We start from the raw sequence: 24,791 nt of genomic DNA on the forward strand, positions 1-24,791 counted from the left end.
TGTTATATGATTTCTTAGCCTTCTGTGGGTGCTTTTTTGTGGTCATCAGAATTGCAGTTGTTTTTTCAACCTGGTGCTCTGACAGTTTGCATCTCCGTAGATGGTCTCATGAACATGGGGACTATTTAGTTCAATGCCTTAGGCTTGCCTCTGCCACCGTGTCCTTTTCTGTCTTCATCCGTACGCACCTGTACACCTGACCTGTAGGATATACTCCGTACTTATTTTGAATAGATGATTAACAGATGTTGAGTGTCTAGACGAAGACAGAAACAGGCCTGATTCAAACTTCATTTTACCAGGACAATCTAGTTTGGGCACCAAGAGTAATGTCAGTTGTATCCCTATAGTCCAGGTCATAGCTGAAGTGGTACTTTCAACCTGGTACTTTTAATACCTGCCAAAGGGATACTTTTAACTTGTAACTTTAAAAAAGATGTCAGAAGGGATTAACTAGACAAACACTAAATACCCAGGGAAGAATATTTGAAACCAAGTTTACCAAATAGATATCACAACTTACAAATACCTGTACATGGTTACTGTGGATTTAGAGTTAACTGTCAGCCCTCAAGATCTGACCTGTAAGTGTAAGTGTTGAATGGCCTCGGCACTGCCTGTTCTCCTGTTAGATGAGCTGCTGTTCTCTGTTCCCCCTCCTCGTCTGTGTTATCTGTGACGTTCTGTGTTTCTCCGTATCTTTGTCCACACTGGTCCATCAGGCCACATTGGATGTATATTATCCTTGTATAAGAATTGATAAGTTAGGGTAGAACATTCTCTTCTTTTTTTTTTTTTTATTAATTTTTATTGGAGTATAGTTGCTTTACAATGTTGTGTTAGTTTCTGCTGTACAGCACAGTGAATCAGTTATACATATATATAGATATATGTATCTCCAGTCATTTTTAGATTCCCATCCCATTTAGATCACCACAGAGTACTGAATAGAGTTCCCTGTGCTATACAGTAGGTTCTCATTATTTATCCATTCAATATATAATAGTGTATATATGTCAATCCCAATCTCCCAATTCATCCCACCCTCCCTTCCCCCCTTGGTAACCATAAGTTTGTTTTCTACATCTGTGACTCTATTTCTGCTTTGCAAATAAGTTCATCTGTACCATTTTTCTAGATTCCACATATAAGTGATATTATACGATATTTGTCTTTCTCTTTCTGACTTACTTCACTCTGTGTGATGATCTCTAACTCCATCCATGTCACTGCAGATGGCATTATTTTGTTCCTTTTTATGGCTGAGTAATATTCCATTGTATATAGGTACCACATCTTCTTTATCCATTCCTCTGTCTGTGGACATTTAGGTTGCATCCATGTCCTGGATATTGTAAATAATGCTGTAGTGAACATCAGGGTTCATGCAACCTTTCAAATTTTGGTTTTCTCCAGATACAGTGTATGCCCAGGAGTGGGATTGCTGGATCATATGGTAGTTCTATTTTTAGTTTTTTAAGGAACCTCCATACTGTTCTCCTTAGTGGCTGTATCAATTTACATTCCCACCAGCAGTGCAAGAGGGTTCCCTTTTCTCCACACCCTCTTCAGCATTTATTGTTTGTAGATTTTTCGATGATGGCCATTCTGACTGGTGTGAGGTGATACCTCATTGTAGTTTTGATTTGCATTTCTCTAATAATTAGTGATGTTGAACATCTTTTCATGTGTTTGTTGGCCATCTGTATGTCGTCTTTGGAGAAATGTCTATTTAGATCTTCCATGCATTTTTTGATTGGGTTGTTTGTGTTTTTTTTGATATTGAGCTGTGTGAGCTGTTTGTATGTTTTGGAGATTAATCCGTTGTCAGTTGCTTTGTTTGCAAATAGAATATTCTCTTCTTAAATCAGATGAGTGTTGAAGTTTTCTCCCCCAAAAGTAGACTTCAAAATTATATTTCCATTTTTTTAACTGTTACTGTTTCTATTTTTGAACGCACAAGGCCATGCAGTGCAGAAGACTTCAGGAAATACTTTGCAAGTACATGATGCTATTATGCTCTGCGACATATATGTGAATGCCTTCTCCAGAATGCCATGTGCAAAACATCTGTGCCCATCTTAAGGATGGCCTCGTCAGAATGCCCTGTGCCTCCATGGAGGCCAGAGTCTTCTAGTCTTCCCTGATATTAGGACAGGGAAAGAGTTTTAGACTCGTGACTGCCTACAGGCATTCAAAAGAGCTTTCACGTAGGGTTTTCTCCACTGACCCAGTTCTTCTCAACTGATCTGTGGTAGAGGACCAAGCTTTATGTTGTTGCTGTTTGTGTGCGAGCTTCTTGGTTTTTAAGAACTCAGGACATACTTCGTTTTGACCTCCTAATAATTTTGCTGCTACATTAAAAATGAATTACTTAGATTAAAAAATTAAATCCCCCTTTTTTCATTATTATTATTGGGCTCAAGAGACATTAAATTACTCTGTAAAATGACTATGCAAGTTGCGAAGCCCTTCTTCTCAGTTTCCATACTCACCTTGACTGGGACTGATTGCACCCAGTCCCGGGACTGCTCTTTCCATAGCACCGCTCTGGCCTCCTGTGACATATATTTGCAGAAAAAGCAAAAGTTTCTTCCTCCTGCGAAGAAAGCTGAAGCTTTCCAGGGGTTTGCTTTCTAACTGCTTCTGGTTTACGACTTGGCGTTTGGAAGGAAATGAGCGAGGCAGTAGATGGGAGCCGTGAATTGGAGACACGATGTTCTCACGATTAAATTAGCCCACGAGGAGTTTTGATCAGTAAGAATTTAACTCCACGCAGATTTTTTAAGCTGGTTGAAAGTTTTGGATGTGTCCTGGAGGCAGCAACCCGAGAGAGGACGAGATGAGCGCTGTGGAGCCTTCTTTAGGGAGTTGCGCGTAGCTGTGGAATGGAAAATGCTTCTCTGAGCTCTTATCAGTCAGTCCCTGGTGAAAAAGACATGGCTCTTCACGTGAAGCTCCGAGAAACTATGCCTTAGACAGAAATGTAGAACGTTTTCAAACAAAAGCAAGATTTCCCCCACTAAGGAAGGGCAGGTACTTCCATTGTGCAACTCTATGTGGACTTACATATGGATAGAAAGTGACATTTTACAAAATACTTCCAAATGCATTGCTTCATTTTATCCTCACTTCAAGGTTCAAGGCTAGGTGGGCATTTAGGATGCTGATCTATAACCAGGGATAAACTGGGATTTAAGTGCGATCAAGGCAGCAGGATAAGGAGCGGAGTGGAGATTCAGTAGCCGTACTTCCGGTTCCTTTGCATGGACCTAGCATCTGTACCACTGCTACTCAGTATGTACTGAGACCCCAGAATGAATGTTTATTGCCATTGAGTTAGCGTGAACTTTTCCTGAGGATAAAAATAATCATAATAGTCCCTCCTTTTTAAAATTTACTATTGGTTAAAAAAAGAGGAAAGAAATGAGATTTTCTTGGCAGTTTTAACCTTACCTAAGTACTTCCTGAATTGTATCCCTTTCCTTTATTATTCTATGTGTAATAATTAATACCTCTACTTCTTAAACCACGCATCTTCCTCAAAGATGCTTCACAAGTAAATTGTATTCCATTACCCTGGACCACAATGATAATTATAAATTAGGAATACTACAACCAGAAAAAAAAAGTTACTCATACACTTGTTTTCATCTGTAATATTTCTTCAACAGCTTGATAATTACATGGTATCCAGTGGCATGTGGAAAATATCTATTAAAAAGCATAATGAGAAAAGAAAACTTGCATGTAATGTGTATATTCAAGCAGTTTTATTTCTGCTAATTATTGTTTAAATCTGCCCTCTATACTTATAATTTTAACCTTGTACAAGTTTAGCAAAAGTAAAATGCATGAGTCCTAACAATCTGTAATGTATTTTTAAACTTAAAAAAATCAAGAATCTATAATAAGTAAATCAGTGGTAGAAAATTTACCTTAGAAATCTTTTGCCTAATATTCAGTATAAATCATTCTCAGATGGATTAACTTGGTGTTCAAAGGAACATACGCGTATTTTTTGTTCAGCCCTCATTACTCCATTTCTGTACACAAATGTAGTAGCAGTGTAAATCTTTATTTATATAATAATGCATTTTACATTTTTCTTATTCAAATGTTCGTTATAGAAAAATTGAATATAACACTAATTATTTCCATCATATATATTCAGTGAGGATCACAGAGGCTTTTGTTTAGTTTTATATTTTTAGTGTCAAGACTTTCATGATAAACGTTATCTCTGTCCCAATAGTTTCATCTTATGTCTGTACTTGTTCTTTTTTTTTATGAATAACTATTTTTAAAAAAATTTTTAACATCTTTATTGGAGTATAATTGCTTTACAAAGTACAATCCTGACATTATAGTAATTTATCTTTACGAATCACATCCTACTGCAATATCTCATGTAGTTGTTATAATTGTTCAGTGAAGTCCAAGTACAGGCATTTCTGTCTCCATTTTATAGAGGAGGGAGACTAGGAGAGTAAAGACAAGATCAGAAGTAAGATCCGATAACAAGCAGAGTTGAAGACGTTCATAGAGGGAGGAAAAGTGGGTCAATATATTGAATTGATTTTTTTTTTTTTACCTCAGTCTTTGCTAAATTGAGGAATATTCTCCATTTTCAGACTTTTTAAGCAGATGGATCGCAAGTGCTAGATCAGGTAGTTCATATCAGGCCCTAGTTGATTAAATAAATGTAAGAAAATTGTCGGAACTGCAGTGCATTGATCTGTTTTTAGTTTTGCTCTTTACAGTCTTAAATTTAAAAAATAAATGGTGGATAAAAAAATTAATCAAGGACATGAGATTCTGCCATCTGAGATCCAAGGGTCTATCAAACCCTCCTTAATCACCTCTGTGTGTGTGTGTGTGTGTGTGTGTGTGTGTGTGTGTGTGTGTGAAGTACTGTATAAGACCTAGGAAAACAGGAATAAGAAAGCAGGTCTGTCTCTCCAGGGCTCTGTCTCTTGGGGAACACAAAGGTACCAATGCACAAATTACCCTGGGCATAGAAAACGAGGTATCTGAACTCCATCTCAGTGGTTCAGAGTATTGGGGAGGACAAACCAGAGATACAGGATGTTTTTTTGTTTCGTTTGTTTTCTTTTTACTTAATGCTATTAAAACTTAAAAGAATAGAAATTGAAATAAAACAAGCACTCCTGTTTTACAATGTGGATTAAAAATTTACTAAATTTCCTGCAACAGATTTTTTATTGAGAATGTGGAATATGGTGATAAAAAGAACCCAGCTCTTAAGGAGTTTATACATTAAAGACGGGATTGGGATTGGGTAGGAAAACAACTAAACCAGATTTTCATTATAAAGCAGAATTGAAAGCATTTTGTCATAGAAATTCAAACAACATGCCATGTGGGAAAAATAGGATTGTTAAGGCTTCAGTAAGAGGGAACTTGGATTAAGTAGAGTTGGTTGTCAGTTGCTGGGTAAGATGATGGAGGACGTGTCTGGAAAAGATGGAGATGCTCTGCTCAGGCAGTGGTAACGACCCACGTGCCTGGGACATAGAGGGCCCTCTGGGATGTGGTAGGAAAGAGAGACTGGGGAGATGGCACATGGCCACATGGAGCCGAGTGCTTAGGATTTGGAGTTAAACCCAGAGACCATGGGGAGCAATTATTTGATGAAGGGTGTGACACAATTCAGTGCATGTTTTAGGGAGATCATTTCTGACGTGCACTATAACAGCCTCGATGATGTGAGTTATTAAAAGTGGAAAATAACTGGGGAGTTTTGTGATAGCCCACGTGAAAGATTTGAAGATTCCAAGTTAGGATTATTGTTCAGAGAGACTGGAGAATGGGTTGATATGTTAGAGGTAATGAGTGCGTATTCCTTCGAGCGGGAGATGATGGAGCCATAACAGATTACTAAACAGAATATACTCTAAGTGTATGTGAAGTATGCTTTGCATCCTGGCCTGTGTAGGTTATAACTCAGTCCAACAGTTTCATGTTTCTTACATCGTTACCGTACACAGTGCTGGCATAGTGACATTGGATTCGCATAATACTTAGATCTCCTCCCTGCTTCTTCTTTTGCCTTATCATGAGCTGGACTCAGCTAAGAGGGCTGTGCTCCTCACTGTTTGTGCTCATTTGCCAAAAAAAAAAATTTATATTTAATGTAAATATTTACTTTGGAGTCACAACAAATATTTCGAAAAGGATTTAAGGACACAGTACAAGTGAGTTTTGTCTGGTGATTAATCAAGATTTTGTTGTTATTGTTTAGGTGAATTACAAGATCATGTTTACAAGGATATTGGCAAGTGAAATGGACATAACAACATGAATTCTACTCTGCCCCAAATAGAGTGCAAATCTTTGCTTTTTATTGTGTTTTTCATTTATTGCTTATTTGCTCACTTACCATATTGTGGGACCGCAGAATTCTTTTTTCCTGGCCAGAGGTTTTCACTGTGGAGAGTCCTACTCTATTCCATAATCATTGACAAAGACTGTGCATGAGTGTATGTGTGCTTGTGTGTGTGCGTTTGGCGGGGGTAGGGGTGGGGCTACATAGACACGTGTCTTAACTTAAGAATGCCATTCAGTCCTTCTACACTTGTAGCGTTTTTCTTTTCTGAGCATGCTTTTTCTGCACAGAAGGATAATAGTTTTTCCTAACAGCATGGGTTTCACCCCACGTATTAAGGTTAGTATCGTGGGTGTAGCCTCACAGATTCAGTGTCTGCATCATCTGATAATTATGTATCCATCTTAACATTCCAGAGTTGGTCCTCCACTTTCAACTGCAGATGCTTCCACTAACCTTGCAAGGACACCCAGTCGAAACTCACAGCAGTTTTACGCTCGTGAATTTTGGCAGTGGTTACAAGCCTAGTGATGGTCCCAGCTGGGAGAAAAGTGTCAGTGATGGGGAGGGTGGTAGATTTCAGGGCTCCTGCAACAGATGTGTGGGTGTGTCTGTGTAGGTGGGGGGAGAGCGGTGATGGTGGTGGCAGTTAGAGGTAGAAGAGAAGAATTCTGATCCTTGAAGGAGTGGAAAAACAAGCAGTATGAACCTTTTTTACCTTTAAGTTCTTACGCTGTCAGTAATGGAGAACAGCTAGCAATACCACATAACGTCAGATACGGCATCAGAGCTCAGGCTGGAGATCAGTCAGGATTTCATGTGTATTCTGTATTGAAAGGAATGCCTCCTCTCTCCCTTACCTGAATACCCCAGGAACACATGGTATCCCCACGCTGTGAAGACAGCAGTCAGTTGATAGGAATTAGTTAAATGAATCATAAGGGCTGGTCCTATAAATGGGAGCCCCTAGTGATATTTAGAGAGATAGCAAACCTTTGATTAAAGACGCAGCCTGTGTATGTATAACTTCTGTATGTCTGTGGTCATCAAGGGCGAGGAGGGGCTGGGAGAATGACTGTGAGAAGTGTGTGTAGGGGGGACTACTTGAGGTATTAGCTGCTTAAAAGCAACTTACTTTCACCTATCATCTGCATTTGTCTCTGGACTCAAGTTTTTGCTCTGTGTTGTTGAGTGTGGTTTATTGCTGTTCTGTAACGTCCAGAAAGGTCCCTTCTGGTACATCATAAAACGTGTTGATGGAAACCCCTGGAAACACTGAGCGTCTTTGAGATTTGGGGAGTGATCAGGTGGGAGTGGTTGTCTGTACCCTTCTGCCCTGGCAGAAGTGGGAGCTTTAATGTCTTTGTGGCAGCTTTAATGTCTTCACCTCACAGGACACAGCTTCTCCCCCAGAGGCCGGATCCCCATTGTAGGGAGTGGAGGACGGGCTTTCCACCAGCCTAATGGTTTTCATACTCCTAGCTCTGCCATGGAGAGCTGGCAGCATGACCAGCAAAGTACTTTCTCTGCCTCAGTTTCCTCATCTGTTAAAGGGATAATAAAGTCAGTCAGTGTGAGCGTGGAATGAGTTACTATGTAGAGAACATTAGCAGTAGTTCCTGGCACATAGGGAGTGCTCAGTAATTCAAACTATAGTCATTCTTAGCTTGCTTCGTCTTAAATTAGAGGGAGATATGTATGTAATAGTCACCCTGAGAATGACTTAAGAAAATTAAATAATTCATTACATTTCAAGAATACAACTTCTCCGTATGCTGGATAATCATGCTGCAGAGTGATTCACTAGTTAATTCCACACTGAACAAAGCTAAGTTAAAACTTGTGCCAGAAATTAACTTTTCTGTATCATTTCGTCCTAACTGAAAACTACAGAAACTAAAGGATAAATCAGGTATTTAAGTGTTCTGAAGCCGAGTATAAACATAGCTGTTACAGTGCGATGGAAGAATCACTTAGAGAAATTCATGGTACAAAAGCAGTATCCTCAGCAGCTGAGGATGGAAATGGGCTGGGCATCCACTTGCCTAAGTTTCCCATATCTTATATTTTTTGAACCTTGTCTTTCAAAGAATGCAAACATAGTTCTGCAGGGCAGTGAACAGCCTTGTTATTTGGTAAATTGGGTTTTTGCGTTTGTATTAATTGCAGTCCAGCATCACGGCGGTTACAGAGGATGAAAGATTGTTGAAATTACAGATTGAGCGCTGTATTTCTCAGGTTATGAAGTTCAGGGAAATATGTAATTATTTCTGAGTTTCCTCAGGTTCCTCTGTTCAACATAATGTTCTGACATACAGAAGGGACAGTTCCAGATATGAAATGCAAATCAGTAGGGGCTGCCCCCGAGCCCTAGCCGGGGTTAATCATGCAAATCTAATGCAGTTCTTGGTATTTCAGGAAAGGTTTTAGTTGAAGTCTCAGGCACGTATTGATTTAAAATTCCTACTTCAGAGAGCAGTGTAATTTTTCTTTTACAGCTTCAAATTTTAAAATATAGAACAGGATTTGGAGACCAATTTAGTGACCGGACATCCATCCATCCTTAATAATCCTGAAAAGTTGTGGGAGTTGGGAGGGAAGGGTACCCTTAAAGGATGTGGCGATTTCTAAGCATATTAAAAAATATATTAGATCTAAAGTTACAAATGTTCTATAGCAAGTCCCTTTGCTTGGAATACGATCAAATCAACCAATTATGCATGGTTACTGAATGTCTGCTCTGGTCAAAGAAGATGGCTAAAACTGGCAAGGACAGACCAAATCAAAAATAACACTACAACGAGTTCCTAACTTTGGGAATGATATAAAATTCCTTTGGAAATGAGACTGTTTACAGGAAGAAATGAAATTGTCTCGCTCACAAGTGCAAGCTGACACATTCTAATAGCCGTTTCCGCTGTGCACAAAACGCGTCAGCTTATCTTTCCAAGAACAATAAAATTTCATATGCTGCTGCCTGACATAAGAATTATTTTTACATATCTCCGTATCGCTGACTCTCTTGTAAGTTAATCTCATCTCACATGAATTTTTCACCAGCTTCACTCTGATGTTGATAAAGGAGATGGTTCCATCAAATACATCTTGTCAGGCGAAGGGGCAAGTTCCATTTTCATTATTGATGAGAACACTGGGGATATTCATGCTACCAAGAGGCTGGATCGCGAGGAGCAGGCCTACTACACCCTTCGAGCCCAAGCGCTGGACCGGCTCACCAACAAGCCTGTGGAACCCGAGTCGGAGTTCGTCATCAAGATTCAGGACATCAATGACAACGAACCTAAATTCCTGGACGGCCCGTACACTGCAGGAGTTCCTGAAATGTCTCCTGTGGGTAAGTAAAGAGCAAGTTGGTCTTGTGCCATCTGATTTTAGGAGGTTTGTATTTCAAATTAAATCACCGTAAATACCGGGGAAGAAATCACATTAGCATTTGTATAGAAATTGCCAGTTAGTGTGAGGGGAATGTTTGAGATGTGTTAGTAGCCAGTATCCAAATTCTATTTTTTGACACATTATTTTATTTATACGGAAAATTAGGAAATTCTTCCTTTTACACAGCTGTCTCAGTGTCTTCAAGAAATTACATAGGTCTTACAATCCCTTTTCAATTTAATATTTAAAATTAAAAAATGATTCAAATTATGCCTAAGAAGTTAAAAAAAAAAAGACAATAAAATTACTATCAAACCAAAAAAAAAAAAAAATCATTCTAGACACAGCCCTGTGATGATCTATTACTTTTCTTTTTCTTTCTCCCCATGTTAAAATAATAATTCACTATTCTAAGCATCTCTCTGGGGCCAGGGTATCAGGCAGGCCAGCAGTGTAGCCAGGCTAATATTAGGATCAGCTGATCTATTTGCTTATAGAGTATGCTTGAACCTGTAAATGTCCATCCACTGGCCACCACTAATCTTTTTGTGATTTCTCCAGAAATTTAAATGCATGAAAATTTATACTGAATTTATAATAATGGTAAAGTGATACTCAGTGTGAGATATATAAAAGAATAATGAAGGCTGTTTTACTCAAAGGCCTTTTGACGTTGCCCCATTACTGGAAAAATAGAAAGTAAATTACCTTTAGCATATACTGTATTTCAAATACTATTAAAGTGTCTTTTAAATTCCACTTATTTAGGTACCTTTGGAATAGTTTTCAGCCAGTATGTAATTTAGGTGTGGATGATCTTACAAAATAATAATAATAAAAAAAAACTGTGGGGCTGGAATAGAGACCAGTGGATTTATATCTTTTATTTCCTGTTGTTTATAGTATTGAAGGGGGAAGTTTATTTAAACTAATAATCGAACTTGTATTTTAACACGTATTCCAACTCAAGTCTTTTACTTGAAAATTTTGCCCAGTTTGATTTGTTTTACTTGATGATTGATTGATTGATTGATTGATTGTGATTTGTTTTACTTTAAATAAAAGTCATGCGTTCATTCCAGCTTTCGATCCACACATCTGCTATGCAGGGGAGTGGAATTGCAAAGCTGTGTATTACATGTGCCCAATTTAGTGACCCTAAATTTCTGTTCCAGTCAGATTGGAGAGGGAACGTTATTTTGGGACCGTGGCTCAAGCTGCTAAAGAAATACGAACTGAAAATAAGCCAGAGGAACCGATGCTTGTGGACAGGAAGAGTTCTGAATTGCAGCAGCATCTCACTATAATTATCTTCTGTGTAAATATTTCTTTGACCAAGCAGGCTTATTCACACTTTCTCAATACCGTCCACTCCTTCAGAGCGCTTCCTGCTGCTCTTGTTTAATGACAAAAACAACAACGATGATGACAGCAGTAACAGCAAGATTTGGGAGGTTGGAGAAAAAAGAGAAGGCATGTTGTCCTCCCCAAAGTAGTAATGTTTAGAAAAACAGGAGGTTTTGAGGTGTGCTGAAGCAATTCAGTTCAATGCCATCATTCTCCTGGGCATTTTTGGGCATCCTTCATGGGCTTGCTAAGGTTTTCCTTTCCTGTGTAGAACCCAGCAGTGCAAGTTGGATTACTGTGAGCTTTTTGTTCTAGAGGCTGAATAATGCACTGTAGTTTTGGTTCCAGTGGTACCACTCTGATATCAAACAGCATGATTATTCTGTGCATGTGTAAGTTATTTTAGTTATTAGATTCCAACAGGTTCAGAACTTTTTAGAAAGTGATTTCTCAATGTCTTCAGGATTTACTTGACACTAATTGAGGTCACTTGGTTAATATCAAAATTTGAGCTAAGAACAGTAAATGTCTACGTAAAGTGTATCCTATGGATTTATAGTGACAGCTTATCAAAGTGTTTAATTCTAACCAAATAGTTATAATAGCCACTGAATAGTATGGTATATACAACACAAGTTTTCAGTATTTATTATTGTTAAAAAGATTTTAAAATATACATCATTCACTGTTTGGTCCTACCAAGCACCCATAGAGCACAGTCTCCTAAGTCTATCAAATAAAAAAAGTAAAACTTCAGAATTTACAAAATGGTCGTGTGTGTGTGTGTATGTACACCCCACACATACATATTCAAATTCTCCACCCAATCTGAAAGGAAATAGAATTGGTAAGGGAAATCATAATCTGGAAAAGAGAATAGACTTATAATAAGATGGGCATTGGTGACTTATTTAAGGCATTTAGAAAGGGAGATCTACATAGGGATATATCTAAAAGAGATGTTAGACTAAAAATGCCATATTTTCAAGAATTTATTAGAAACCAACTTGAACCTTAAAAGAATACAGAAAGGGATTTTTCCCATCCCCATCAGCTAGGACATAAATGATAAAATAGCATGTGCTTAAATATTTAAACTAAGCAAATGTGTGTAGCTAATATTTTTAAGATGATATTCCAAATGGAATTAAAAAGAACAGATCACACTAAATGCTTTCCATATGGAATAAGTGAATGCATAGTAAAAGGAAGAAGCAATATGACATTCTATCATATGAAATGTAGAAAAACAACCAATGTTGTGATTTTTCAAGTTGCCATGCTTTTTCCCCTTTGGGAGGGTTTGGTTTAAACGTTCATTTCATGCTTTTGTTTTTAAATCAATTCGTGAAAACAAATGAAAAATAAAACTACTACAGGAAGAGACAGAGTAGCCACTTAATATCCAGTTAAATGTATCAACTGAATATTCTTTATTCAGTTAATGAAGTTTCAGTTTCTGTCTGGCTTTACTTTGCTACAGCAGTGAGGTTGCCTCAGTGATTTGAGTGTCAATGATGTTAGTATTTGTCATGCTGCCTTCTAGACAGTGATTGAGACTTATAGAGATTGCTCTTGATAAAAATTTATTACCCAACCCTGATGGATGAGATGCCTAAAATTTGAGTCCCATCCGCTTCTGAATATATATCCCTGCCTAACTTTGCATCATCAGTCTAAGTTTTTGCCAACATATTTTCATGTCCCTTAAATATTTCTGAAGGATGAATTATCATCTATCATCTTTTGGGGTTTGTCTTAGGCAAAAAAAAAAATATGATATCAATTTTTAATGTACCTTAGAATAAGAAAAATGAAAAATGAAAACCAAATCTAGTGTCGAATCTTTAGCGTTTTGTGAGTTCTTACGTTTTGTGGCATTTGGGAGTTTTTAATTCATTGGTTTTGGGATTGGCACATAGGGACCTCAGTGGTACAAGTGACAGCAACGGATGCTGATGATCCTACGTATGGCAACAGCGCCCGAGTGGTCTACAGTATCCTGCAAGGACAGCCATACTTCTCAGTGGAGCCAAAGACAGGTAAAAATTGACATGCAACTCTCTTCGTAAAGTCATCATTTATATCTTGGCATAGAATTAATAATAGTTATTTTTATTCAATATAGTTGGAATTGATAACAGACACTATTTTTACTGTGGTTCTCTCAATATGTGTACCATGGTAATAAACAGCATATTATTTATAGAGACATGAGCACATTTTAAGAATATTTTACTACATTTATCAGTATTCCTACCAAAATTAAACAAAATATTAGATATTGAAAAGTATTTCAGCTGTTATCTCTTGACTATATAAGATGTCGATTATTCATCTCTAAATTTTGTTTGCTTTGTTTTCTTTAACTAATTCACATAGGAATTACACACAGTAAAATTTAAATCTTAAGCAAAATCTCCTTGTCATGCAGTAGAATATGTGCTAGGTTCAGCTTGTCCTTCCTGGGGCTGGTTTTTCTCAGGGAAATTAGTTGAAACATAACAATTAGGATGATGATCTGCTAAATCGAAAACTAAATTAAATGACTTTTAATCTCAGAAAAAAAAAAATTATGAATTGCAAAGCTGCCTGGATAGAATATGTGGTTGTTTGGCTAGATATTCTGTTTTGCTTTGAAGAGGAAATAGTTTATATACCGTAAGACTATAATTTGGAGCACTGTTTTCTTGGTTATAAAATAATATTTTATCTATTCTGCTCCTCTGGCTCTGGGTATAGGGAAGTGTGGGCGGGTGCGAAGATGGGTGGGTGTGAGCCATTGATTTTCTTCATCACTGTGAAAATCCAAAATTTCTCTATATTTTAATAATTTTGCCTTTAGCATGGAGAATAATTCTTCCTCAAATAGCAAGTTTGTGATTTTGAAAATTTGATAGTACTTATGATCCTAAATGAACATTTTAATGCCACTTACCCTGTTTTTCATATTATAAAAAATGGCAATATCAAATCATTCTCAAATCACTGTGGGGGGGATAAACATTTTAAGTGTCTTTTGAGAATGACAGTTGTGCAAAAACAGACCAGTAAATTCGCTGCGAGCTCATCATTCATTAGAATTTTCATAGAGGCTGTGACATATTTTTTACCAATGTTGTGATAAAGTCTGGAAGCTGCCTAGAAAGTCTGATAGAGGAGAAATAGTTCTGTTTCAGCGAGTATTGAAGGAGAAGTAAATGAAAGTATCTGGTTTATGATCTGAATCCTGGGAACGTAGAAGTTGTGCTCGTGGGTGATTTAATGATAGATCTGAGAACCTAAATTCAGACACCCACCCATTCCCTTCTATATCTACTCTTTGCAGCCTAGAAAGGCATTGACAAGTTTCTGACAATTTGCTCACAAATTATACACCTCCTGCATTATATAACCTGTTCAAAAATAACATGTACTAATCCCAAGGGTTAAATATTTTGCTGCTACTAATGATTGGCTTGTGATTTTAGCTTTGCTGTAAGATAATAGGTGTTTCATAGGCCCTGTGTAGGTAAGACCTCACCTATTGAACAACTGGACAATAGTCTGTGTCATGGCATCACATGATTAGTACTTCAAACTTAATTTTAATTTTCAATCTCAAGGACCGTGAGTTACAGGAGGTAAAGTTTCATTTAATTTTGTTTTGGTTAAGAGTTTTTAATGCTGTAATCATGGTAATCATTGGGACTTCTCTTTCGTATAGTCATTCGTGCAGAGGTATTCTAGGAATTGTTGTGTCCTCTCTGCTATCATAATATAGAGACTGCATCCCCACCCCGGAAAAAAAAAAATGGAAATCTATTTTTCTGACAAAAATGGATGGAGAATTTTCAGGCCTTACAAGCATGAAAAGCTGTGTAGACAGTTTGAGGTAGTCTTCCTTAGTTAGTGTATGATTCTTATCTATGTAAGAAATAACATTATTTCCCACATCTCCAAATCTAAGGCCTTTTGAGAAGAATGTAAAACTTTTGACAGGAAAAATGCTGAAAATATGTTAAATCAAGATTATGTAAAATAGGCCTAGGAAATTACTGTTAAATACATCTCTGAAAGTTTAACTTCTAATTTCTTTTTTAAAAAGGAGTAATATTAGTAATATTAATAATAACCATTACTATTTGTTAATCACATATCATTAACTTAGCCTGGCTAAAATCTCTGAGCATGTATTCCATCTGTAGCACACTTACAGGCCCCATGACCAGAGGGTAAGTGTATTTTCTACGTTAATTTCTCAGTCCACAAAGCAAGGATGTGAGTAGCTGCAAAAAACAAGTTGACAATTCAGCAAGCAAAGAGAATGGCACTAGAAACAAGATAATGTAGCGTTAAAAGGACTGCAAAGATTCTCATCACCTATCTTCATAATGTCCCCAAATTCACAGGGAGATCGAGAATTATTCTAATGTGTTTATCTAGTCTGTAACCTGCAAGCAAATAGATCCAGTTTTTCAATCTATTTCATATATGGCAGGACTGGCTACATAATTCACTCTTTGAAATGAAAATGCAGGCTTCTTGTTCTAAAATTAGTAGGATTTCAGACGTCATCAGCAGAGCAGAAACCAAACATGGGGACAGTGTGTGACTGCACAGACCACAAGGCCATGAAGTTGGCCTTGAAAAATGGTTGGAGTGTCAAATATCACTTGTCATTTAGGAGTTCTTTCTTAAACATGGAGGTGTGACTATATGGTGCCTGCGTTAGAGATTACATGCATACTTGTTACATCCTAGCTTTAGGTAAGTAATACGGTTGTAACAAAGCCCTCCTCCCTAATACACCCTTCATGCACGTTCCATCCTGTGGCATGGCTCATGGTGTAGAGGACCCTCACTCCTGTCGTAGAGGACCCTCACTCCTGTCAGGGCTTCCCCAGGACATCCTCTCACAAGAGTGAGGGGATGTAACGACAGTCCCTTCCTCAGCGACTCTTTACTTGATGCCAGCTCTGTAATCCTTTGATGTTCCAGAAGCTTCCATCTCTACTACTGTTGGCTCTTCTCCATGTCTTTATGGTTCTATTATATGCTTCACTTAGAGGTAGAGAAACCAAACAATACAAGACTTAGACAGAAAATTTAGAAAAGAATACAAACTTATTGGAGGAGATTCACCTGTACATCTGATGTATCTTGAACCCGACAGCATGAATAGCCCAGCCCTGTGTTACCTGACTGGTGTGGTTGCCTAGACTCCTGGGACTAATCCAGAGCTTCAGAATGGACTTCAGAAATGTACACATCCGAATTCTTAAAGAGATTCCATGATAACAGAATATGCTTTAAAAAAAAAACACAAAACATTGATGGCGGGTAGGAGATTAGAAAATCATCTGAAAATTTATTCCCAGACCAAAAACTGGACAGTTTTTGCATAATACTAGTGATAAATTTATGTTTCATACACAATACTTTTTTGTGGACATGGATTATAAATAGAAAGTTCTGGGTTACTGGTCAGATGTACATCTATAGAAAAATGATTATTCAGAAAGCCTAAAATCTGAGCCAGTCTCTTTTCTAAAGAGTTACAGGATATATTCTTCTCATCATAAGTGGCTTAAAATTATTGACTATTAAAATTAAATATTATCATCTCCCATGAAAACCTCACAGAACTGTAAGGTTATGATTAGGCAAGACTGGCCTTTACCACTTCAGAGACGTAGTAAAAACTGTTTGCTGTGTGTGTGTGTGTGTGTGTGTCTATATAATATACAGCAAAATGCAGATCAAATCCAACGTATGAGAATTCTTTTCCAAATGTAGACAGTTTATACTCAAAAGTAAAAAGCTAGCAAAAGCCATAGAACTAGAAATCTATTATGTTTGAATGTTCTTATTTAAATTCACTTCTCTCCCAGTTATTTCATTCTTGTAAAAACTATGTTTAATAATTGAGGTATTTGGAAATTACCTTTGCCCCCTGCATTTCTTTGCAAACTTTGTGATGATTTTTGCTTTGGAGAAGTGTTATATATAGGATCACTTGTAAAGAGACAATTAGACGTGTGAAAAATAAGTGAGTAACTTTGACTACCACACTTCTCCCCTGATAATTCTGTGTTTTCTTTCAAATAACGCTGCTGAGCAAAACCATGAGAAGTTGAGGCGGCTGTGTTTTCTTTGCTGATTAGTTGAAATGTTATGGACCTCTCTCCATCATAATACATGCGCAAGGGTCCAAACTCACTTACACATATTGATTTTGGAAGGAAAATGAGAGATGGATAGAAATTAAAAATTAAAACTGAATGAGTACGAAATTTTGCTAGACCTTCACTAATATTTGATCTATATGAAATGCACCATTAGTCAAATATTCAAGATTGTCAATGCTCAATGTATAAAAAAGTATTACAAGTAAAGATGATTAACATCAAAGAAAAAAAGGAAGGTGGGGGGGTGGAGGGGGAGGGAGAGAGAGAGAGAAAGAAAGAGAGAGAGTAAGAAAGAGAGAGAGAGAGAGAAAGAGAGAGAGATGTAAGTCCCAGAACTCTTAGACAAAGATTGTTATGCTTGGTAACAGCGTGTCTTACTGAGGTCAGTACTCAATGGTTTATATATTAGAGTTAAGGGAAGTATTGAAGAACAGACATGAAATGTTCATAGAATCATTATGGCTCTGAGAAGAATATTTATGTCTCACAATTATCAATGAACCAAATGGATATATGACTATGTTTCTTTTGATTGTCATTGTGATGTTTCAGAGATTAACTATAAGCAGTGTGTAGATAACCGAAAGAGTTCAACGAAGGGGTTACTTAGAGAGACCTTGTATTGCTGTGCTTGTAGCAACAGTGTCCAGTATAGTGTATTAGAATAAGTGATTGTTAAAACAACAGCAATAACAACAAATGGCCTACTCAAAGAAGTATAATTTAAATGCTTAAAGTACTGATATATTGTTGGGGTGTGTGTGTGTATATATATGTGTACGTATTTGATAGCTACTGCTTAGAGCTAAATAACAATAAGGTTGCTTAAGATGGTGTGAGTGTTACTCAGCTTGGAATCTTGAGAACCAGTAACATATTGTTTAAGCTATTCTTAAACTGTTGAAAGATTTTCTCGTCTCTTCCCCACTCCTAGAATATTTACGGAACTGTAGAATATTGTGAAGAATAGGGCAGGCCTGATACAGTATAATGTAGGCTTGTAACGTATACTAAGGGCTGAAATATAACACACACAGACCATTTTACATGTGTCCATTGAAGAATCAGCATTTAAACAATTTAAATTGGCAGCTTTTAAAAAACATTTTATAAATTTGGAGGATATAAAAACATTTTTATGCTGAACATGAGGGGAAAAAAACCATTTATCCCAACTTGTTTACAATTATGTTCTCCCAAAGAATCATCCTTTATCAAACAGCCCAGTTTTGCCCCTGAGAAGTCCATGATACCAGAGTTCCTGTTCCTCACATCTGAGTCATTGGGGATTTAAATTCTGACTTAAACTCTAAAAGTTAGAATCTGTTTAATAAAATGATTAGACATTTTTCAAACGAAGTCGATAAAAGGGTTCCAGCTAGGTAGGTAAGACGTCTTCATTGGAAATGATGGAAGTACAAGAAATGATTAAGTAGGATTCTAGACTCCTTCTGGTATCTAATTAGCAAAGATGGCCTCATATCGCTAGTTTCGAGATCTGTATAGGGCAGTATTGAATACATAGGTTTTCATTTGACATAATCTCTATGTGCATATACTAAGTATATTAAGTATATAATGTCATTTTATATATTTACATATAGCATAAACTAAATTCTATCCCATAAAGATACTATTGCCTAATCTATTTATGTAATAATTAAATAGTTATTAATATAAAACCACTGATTTAGTGCAGCAATGATTATTGAGTCAAGCTTTCCTACCAAGCAACATGAAGTTCTGAAATCAATTTTTCATACCTCTGAAGTCTTAAAGGCTATCCATATTAAATGCAGTTGGTTCGAAAGAAACAATACAACACATCAGTATTCTTAGTGTCTTGATTTCCATTAACACAATCATTCTCATCTATAGTACTTTTTCTCAGACCTTTAGATACAGCATAAAGTCATCCAGCAGCATAGTTTGGAATGGTGTTTTGTTTATTTAACATAAATAACTCTCATTCTTTTTATTTATGGAATAGTTATTTTGCTGGAAAAGAGGTAGTAGCTGGAAGAGAGTTAGGGACCATAGCTGAAAGGTTTGTGGTGATTTCACATCACTGGGAATTAAGTTGTTGGAGAGGGTGAAAGAGAAAAAGAGAGGTTCATTGTCATATACTTGTACAGGCCACTGCCCATTCTTCTAGAGGAGTGTATTTTATTTATTATAAGTTGGTATTTCCTGAACCATACATTTCCGTAAAATCTAAAGATAATCCTCTCTCTCCGCTCTTCCGCATTACAGCGTTTTCTGTGTTTGTGATATTGTATATAATTATTATATCCCTTTGGCCTTTACTATGCATTGCAATTATTAAAAGGAAAAAAAACCAAACAAAAGGCAACAACTCAAGAGCTATTTTCTACCTATATCAGTGTTCTTCGCTAGTATAAATGCAGTGATTCATGATGCATTTTACTGGGATTTGAAATTTTACAGGAGTCATCAAGACCGCCCTTCCAAACATGGATAGAGAGGCTAAAGACCAGTATTTGCTTGTTATTCAGGCAAAGGATATGGTTGGTCAAAACGGAGGACTCTCTGGAACCACGTCGGTCACCGTGACCCTAACTGATGTCAACGACAACCCGCCTCGCTTTCCTCGAAGTAAGCTGTTCTGTTGCACGCTGCAAGCACATTAGTTTTCCTTGCCAGATTATAAAAATGTCTTTAAAAAGGAGTTTTTCCAAATACTTCTCAAACAAATAATTATCTTAACTACGTTCTCCCCCAGTTTTATCAGAGGCATGATTTTTAATTCGGTAATATGGACTAATAAGGGTATTGAAAATAAATAGAAGTAATTATATCTTTGTATTACTTCTGTCTTAAATATAATATGCTTTTTCTTTTGTTCACACTTTGAATACTAGAGAGCTATGAAGTTTGTTTACGCATTAATCTTTTTATTCAAAGACATGCTACTCTTTACATTCTGTAAGTTATGAGATTGTTGCCAATTAGTAACATTGAAATACGCTTCGTGAATTCTCTACGCTAAAAATATTGCTTTATTTTTAAAGATAAAAAAGAGTCCTGAACCTCACTTTTCATTCCACACTTTTTTTTAACCAGTTCCTGTACCTTGAACATTTCTTCTGCTACCTACCACATCTTTTTTATGCAAACGCTCAGCATTTCAAAAGAAATCAATCCAAAGAACCGGAAAACCGCATGCCCTCAATTTAGTTTCTTTGACCAAAGTGGTTTTTGTTTTAAACAAGTAAGAGGAAAAAAATAATTTCCTTAGGTAGAGCTGTCCTGATTGTAAAAAAGCATTTCATCTCACTCTCTTTTAGTTGCCTTTTTTCTGCTTTTTTGTAAATGTGTGTGGTATTTCTTTAGAATACTCAAGAAAATAAGGAAATCATACAAACTACAATGTTTTTAAATGCTTGTCTGATAGAAATAGGGAACTGAGCTCCCTTATGAACAGCTCTTAAAGCTAATAATGTTAAACAAGGACGCTTTCTCTGCAAATATGAGTGCCACCATGTTTTCCTTCAAATGCTGCTTCTTTAGATGTTTTATTTTTATTTTACGTATTTTTAATATTTATATTGTTGTACAACAGACATTTCAATACCTCCTGGCAAAATAAATTACACTAACTTTAGCATTAAAAATAAAAAAGGATAAAGAACCTATCCTTAATTGTGTCCTTGATGGCTTACAATGGGGAGGAGAGGAGGATTGAAGAATAAACAAAACGAAACAATTAATGCGATTATATTTGGCTGATAATAGAATTAGCTGTTTCTCTTTAACTACAGTGATAAGAATTGACACTTAGAATTTTTGTGGTTTCAGTTGTCACGGTTTGATAAGATAGAGCACGGATTTTCTAGCTTACTAGATACTCCCCTACTTATTAAAGTGAAGGAAGCCAAAAATATGTCATTATGTTTTTCATTTTGGCTGGGATTTTTCTCTACCATTTAGTTACTATTGTAACCTTGAAATTTTTGGATTTTCCTAAGGACACTTGTAGATATGTGAAAGGGTCGCTCAAAAATAGTAAGTATGTGTTGTAATCATTTTTTAAAATCAGTAACAATTTATAAAATGTAGAAAATTGCAAAAGCAATCATTCTTAGCCTAGAATGTGGTCCCTTCATATGGATACATTTTCCTTTCTCTGTTTCAAAGAGAATCCTTTCTTTTCTCTTCATAAGAAAGTGCAAATGCACCACTGTTAGAAGCCAAAAGGAAATGGAAAAAGGTGGAGGAAGCAGGAAAAAGTAGATGATTAGAGGAAAGCGGTGAAGGGGTGTTTCCTAGTTTCAAAGGTGAAGGGGTGTTTCCTAGTTTCAAAGGGATGGTTGGTGTACTTCATCTGCCTCCCAAACTGGCTTTTTAAAATTTTCATTTATTTATTTATTTTTGGGGGCGGGGGTGTAGGGGGAAGTTGAGGGATGGTGAAGAGTTTTTACAAAAGAAAGTTTAAAAAAGTTACTATTCCTTTTTTGCTTCTCTTTCCTCCTGTTCAAATAACATCGCCTCTGCTCTTGTACCATCGTGCCACAAATCAGTTCTACATCCAACGCACACAAATAATTCTTATCCTCGGTAAATTTATGAGCTAGAAGAAGACGAATATTGACTTTCATCAGCTTCCTTGTCCAGTTTTCTGAAACTTTTGCAGCAAAAGATACTATTATGGAAATTCCAACATTGAGTAATCAGAACTATTTAGGCTTGGTTTTTGCCCATTTGAGGCCTAAGCTATACTATTTTAATTTTTTAATATTCAATATTTATATTAATTGCGTTTTAATTCTTTATAGTCAATACTCAATGTTAAGTCTATTTATAATTATTTGAAATTTATCTTTACTATTAAAAGTAGCATATTTCTCAGCAGTAGAAAATACCGGAATGGAGCATCTCCTCATGCCTTTCCCCAGGCCATCTGTTTCTGCTGTTACTTATTGATTATTATCTAATTATTTCCATGAAATTTCTTGAGGCTGCGTGAAATTTGTCATTTGCCTCTTATTGCTTTGTTATCTTCTTTATCAAAAAATAAAACAAATTAAGCAAAGATGGTGCGAAATAGCCAAATAATTAAATTTTCATTGGTTAGTTTGGTGTAAGGTTTTGTTCATTTATTGTTTTTAATTCCACAGGGTCGTACCAGTATAACGTCCCAGAATCATTGCCGGTGGCTTCCGTTGTGGCCAGAATTAAAGCTGCCGATGCAGATATAGGAGCTAATGCTGAAATGGAATACAAAATTGTGGATGGTGATGGATTCGGGATCTTCAAGATTTCTGTTGACAAAGATACACAGGAAGGAATCATTACTATACAGAAGGTAATATTTATTTTTGTTTCCTGTGAAGGTAATATCGTAGAGATTATTGAGAAACCTTGTCTGCTCTGATGGAAGAATGTGTTAGACACACTGAATGGCTTTATGGGACCACTGCTATTTTAATTTTAGGAAAAAATGCTGTGCATTTATTTTTACGTGTCGGGATTGTAGAGAAAATTGAGTAACGTGTAACTGATACACTCTATCAGTTCTATTCTCTGAGCAAACCCACAGCTGTTATCTATAGCTCTGTAACAGAAAAGCATACTGGCAAATGTGCTGTTTTAAATGACCTGCTTGGCGAGATGAATATTCTTTTTTTTTAATTAATTTTTATTGGAGTATAGTTGCTTTACAATGTTGTGTTAGTTTCTGCTGTACAGCGAAGTGAGTCAGCTATATGTATACATATATCCCCTCTTTTTTGGATTTCCTTCCCATTTAGCTCACCACAGAGCAGAGTTGAGTTCCCTGTGCTATACAATAGGTTCTCATTAGTTATCTATTTTATACATAGTAGTGTATATATGTCAGTCCCAATCTCCCAATTCATCCCCCCCCGAATATTCTTCTTTGTTGACTATTTTAGTAATGAAACCGTAAAATCATCCAAAAGCCTTTGTAAGCAACTAGACAAGCACTCCACATACATGAAAATAATATACATAAACTTGGAAGTAGAAACTGAAATGTTGTAGACTAGCTACATTATCAGCCATTCCTTTTTAATATTTATATTAACTGAAGTATTTGAAAAATTTATACAAACAGAGCATGCAAAGTTGTGAAGCCTATCATAATCCCTTAAAAAATAAGTGCAAAAGAGATTTTAAAAAATCTTTCTAATCCAAAATAGACTATTTGCCAAATTAGCTCCCAACACTGATTAGATACGGGGGAAAATGAGCTGTTAACTCCCTTTGATCTGTATAGATGTGATCCTTGACAAATGTTAAATTAAAAAAAAAAAAAAGAAGTCAAAAGGAATTGTTCCAGAATATAGTCTTATTTTCTCAAATGTTTGAAATACTAAAAATTAAAACATATATGAAAATGCCCACACTCAAGATACTGGGATTTTATGCCAGTGTGACAATCCAGGTGTATAACTCTGTAATTAACACTCCTCAATAATTAACACACATCAATAAAGAAAGTTATATTTTAGTTGTTATTTCAAGAAAACATATGTTCGATTTCAGGCCAATGGGCAAAACATTTCTGCAATTATTTCCAGTGGACAGCTGCTGTTTTAGCTCAGCTGGTGACAATCTGTCTAAAAAAGTTTTAATAAGTAGGCTAGGCCAACTCTTGGTAAAATGTTTTGTTTTGTTGTCTAAAATAAAAGGAATGCACTAAGGTGCAATGCTGCTCAAAGATTTCAAAGATTCATCTGAAATCAATCTGCTCATATTCCAGAAGTTTTAAATATATATTGAAATTATTTTATTGAACACATATGTATATTTCACATATTATAATGAGACAGCATAAATCATTGAAGAAATATATAAATACAAATATATATGTATTTGATATGAGATATTTGATTCAGTAACAGAAAAAATTTTATACTCAATTCTTTGATATTATTTCTAGAAGTTTTAGAGAATTGTTTAAAAAAAAAAGCTATAAGAAAACTGGATAAAATGCCTTTAATCTCACAGCATAAAACTCATTAAAAAAACTACAAGGTAAAAATTAATGATAACTTACAATGATATGAAAGTCACATAAATAATTATTACTACTGTTCTAGGTAGTGGTTAATATCTGCTAGGATTTATCTTGAGTAAGTTAAAGGCTTCTTACTTAATTCTCAAATCTCATGAAGGTATTATTAAGTACAGTGAACATATGGAATCATTATAGAATGTCCAACAAAAGAAAAAATGGTTAAATAATTTTTGATATTTCCAAATTGTAGAATCTTGTACATCATCAAAATGATGTGGTGACATTGTCTTAGCATATTAACTAATATGGGAAATGATTATATAAAATATTACATAAAAAAAACAGTATCCAAAATTTTACAGACCCTTTGTTTCAAATTTTCATTTATATAGAATAAAGATTGCAGGAAAATGTTAAAATGATAACAGTAATTGTTTCTGGATCTTCACTGTTTTTCGATATATAATATGCATTCGTTATTATAATTACAGTGTTACTAGATTCGTAAGAATATTATTCAATGACC

The 24,791-nt window shown here is 36.0% G+C and overlaps 1 protein-coding gene across 1 annotated transcript in view; it reads left to right on the forward strand.

The window, feature by feature from the left end:
* Positions 1-24,791, forward strand: part of CDH7 (cadherin 7) — a 117,097-nt gene that overhangs the window by 35,097 nt on the left and 57,209 nt on the right. Inside the window, exons 2-5 of the mRNA XM_068562533.1 lie at positions 9,410-9,704; positions 13,015-13,134; positions 19,711-19,878; positions 22,401-22,588. Coding sequence (XP_068418634.1) covers positions 9,410-9,704; positions 13,015-13,134; positions 19,711-19,878; positions 22,401-22,588 — 771 coding nt within the window. The remainder of the gene's footprint in view (positions 1-9,409; positions 9,705-13,014; positions 13,135-19,710; positions 19,879-22,400; positions 22,589-24,791) is intronic.

This window comes from Eschrichtius robustus, chromosome 14 (assembly GCF_028021215.1).
Source record: "Eschrichtius robustus isolate mEscRob2 chromosome 14, mEscRob2.pri, whole genome shotgun sequence".
Lineage (NCBI taxonomy): Eukaryota > Metazoa > Chordata > Mammalia > Artiodactyla > Eschrichtiidae > Eschrichtius > Eschrichtius robustus.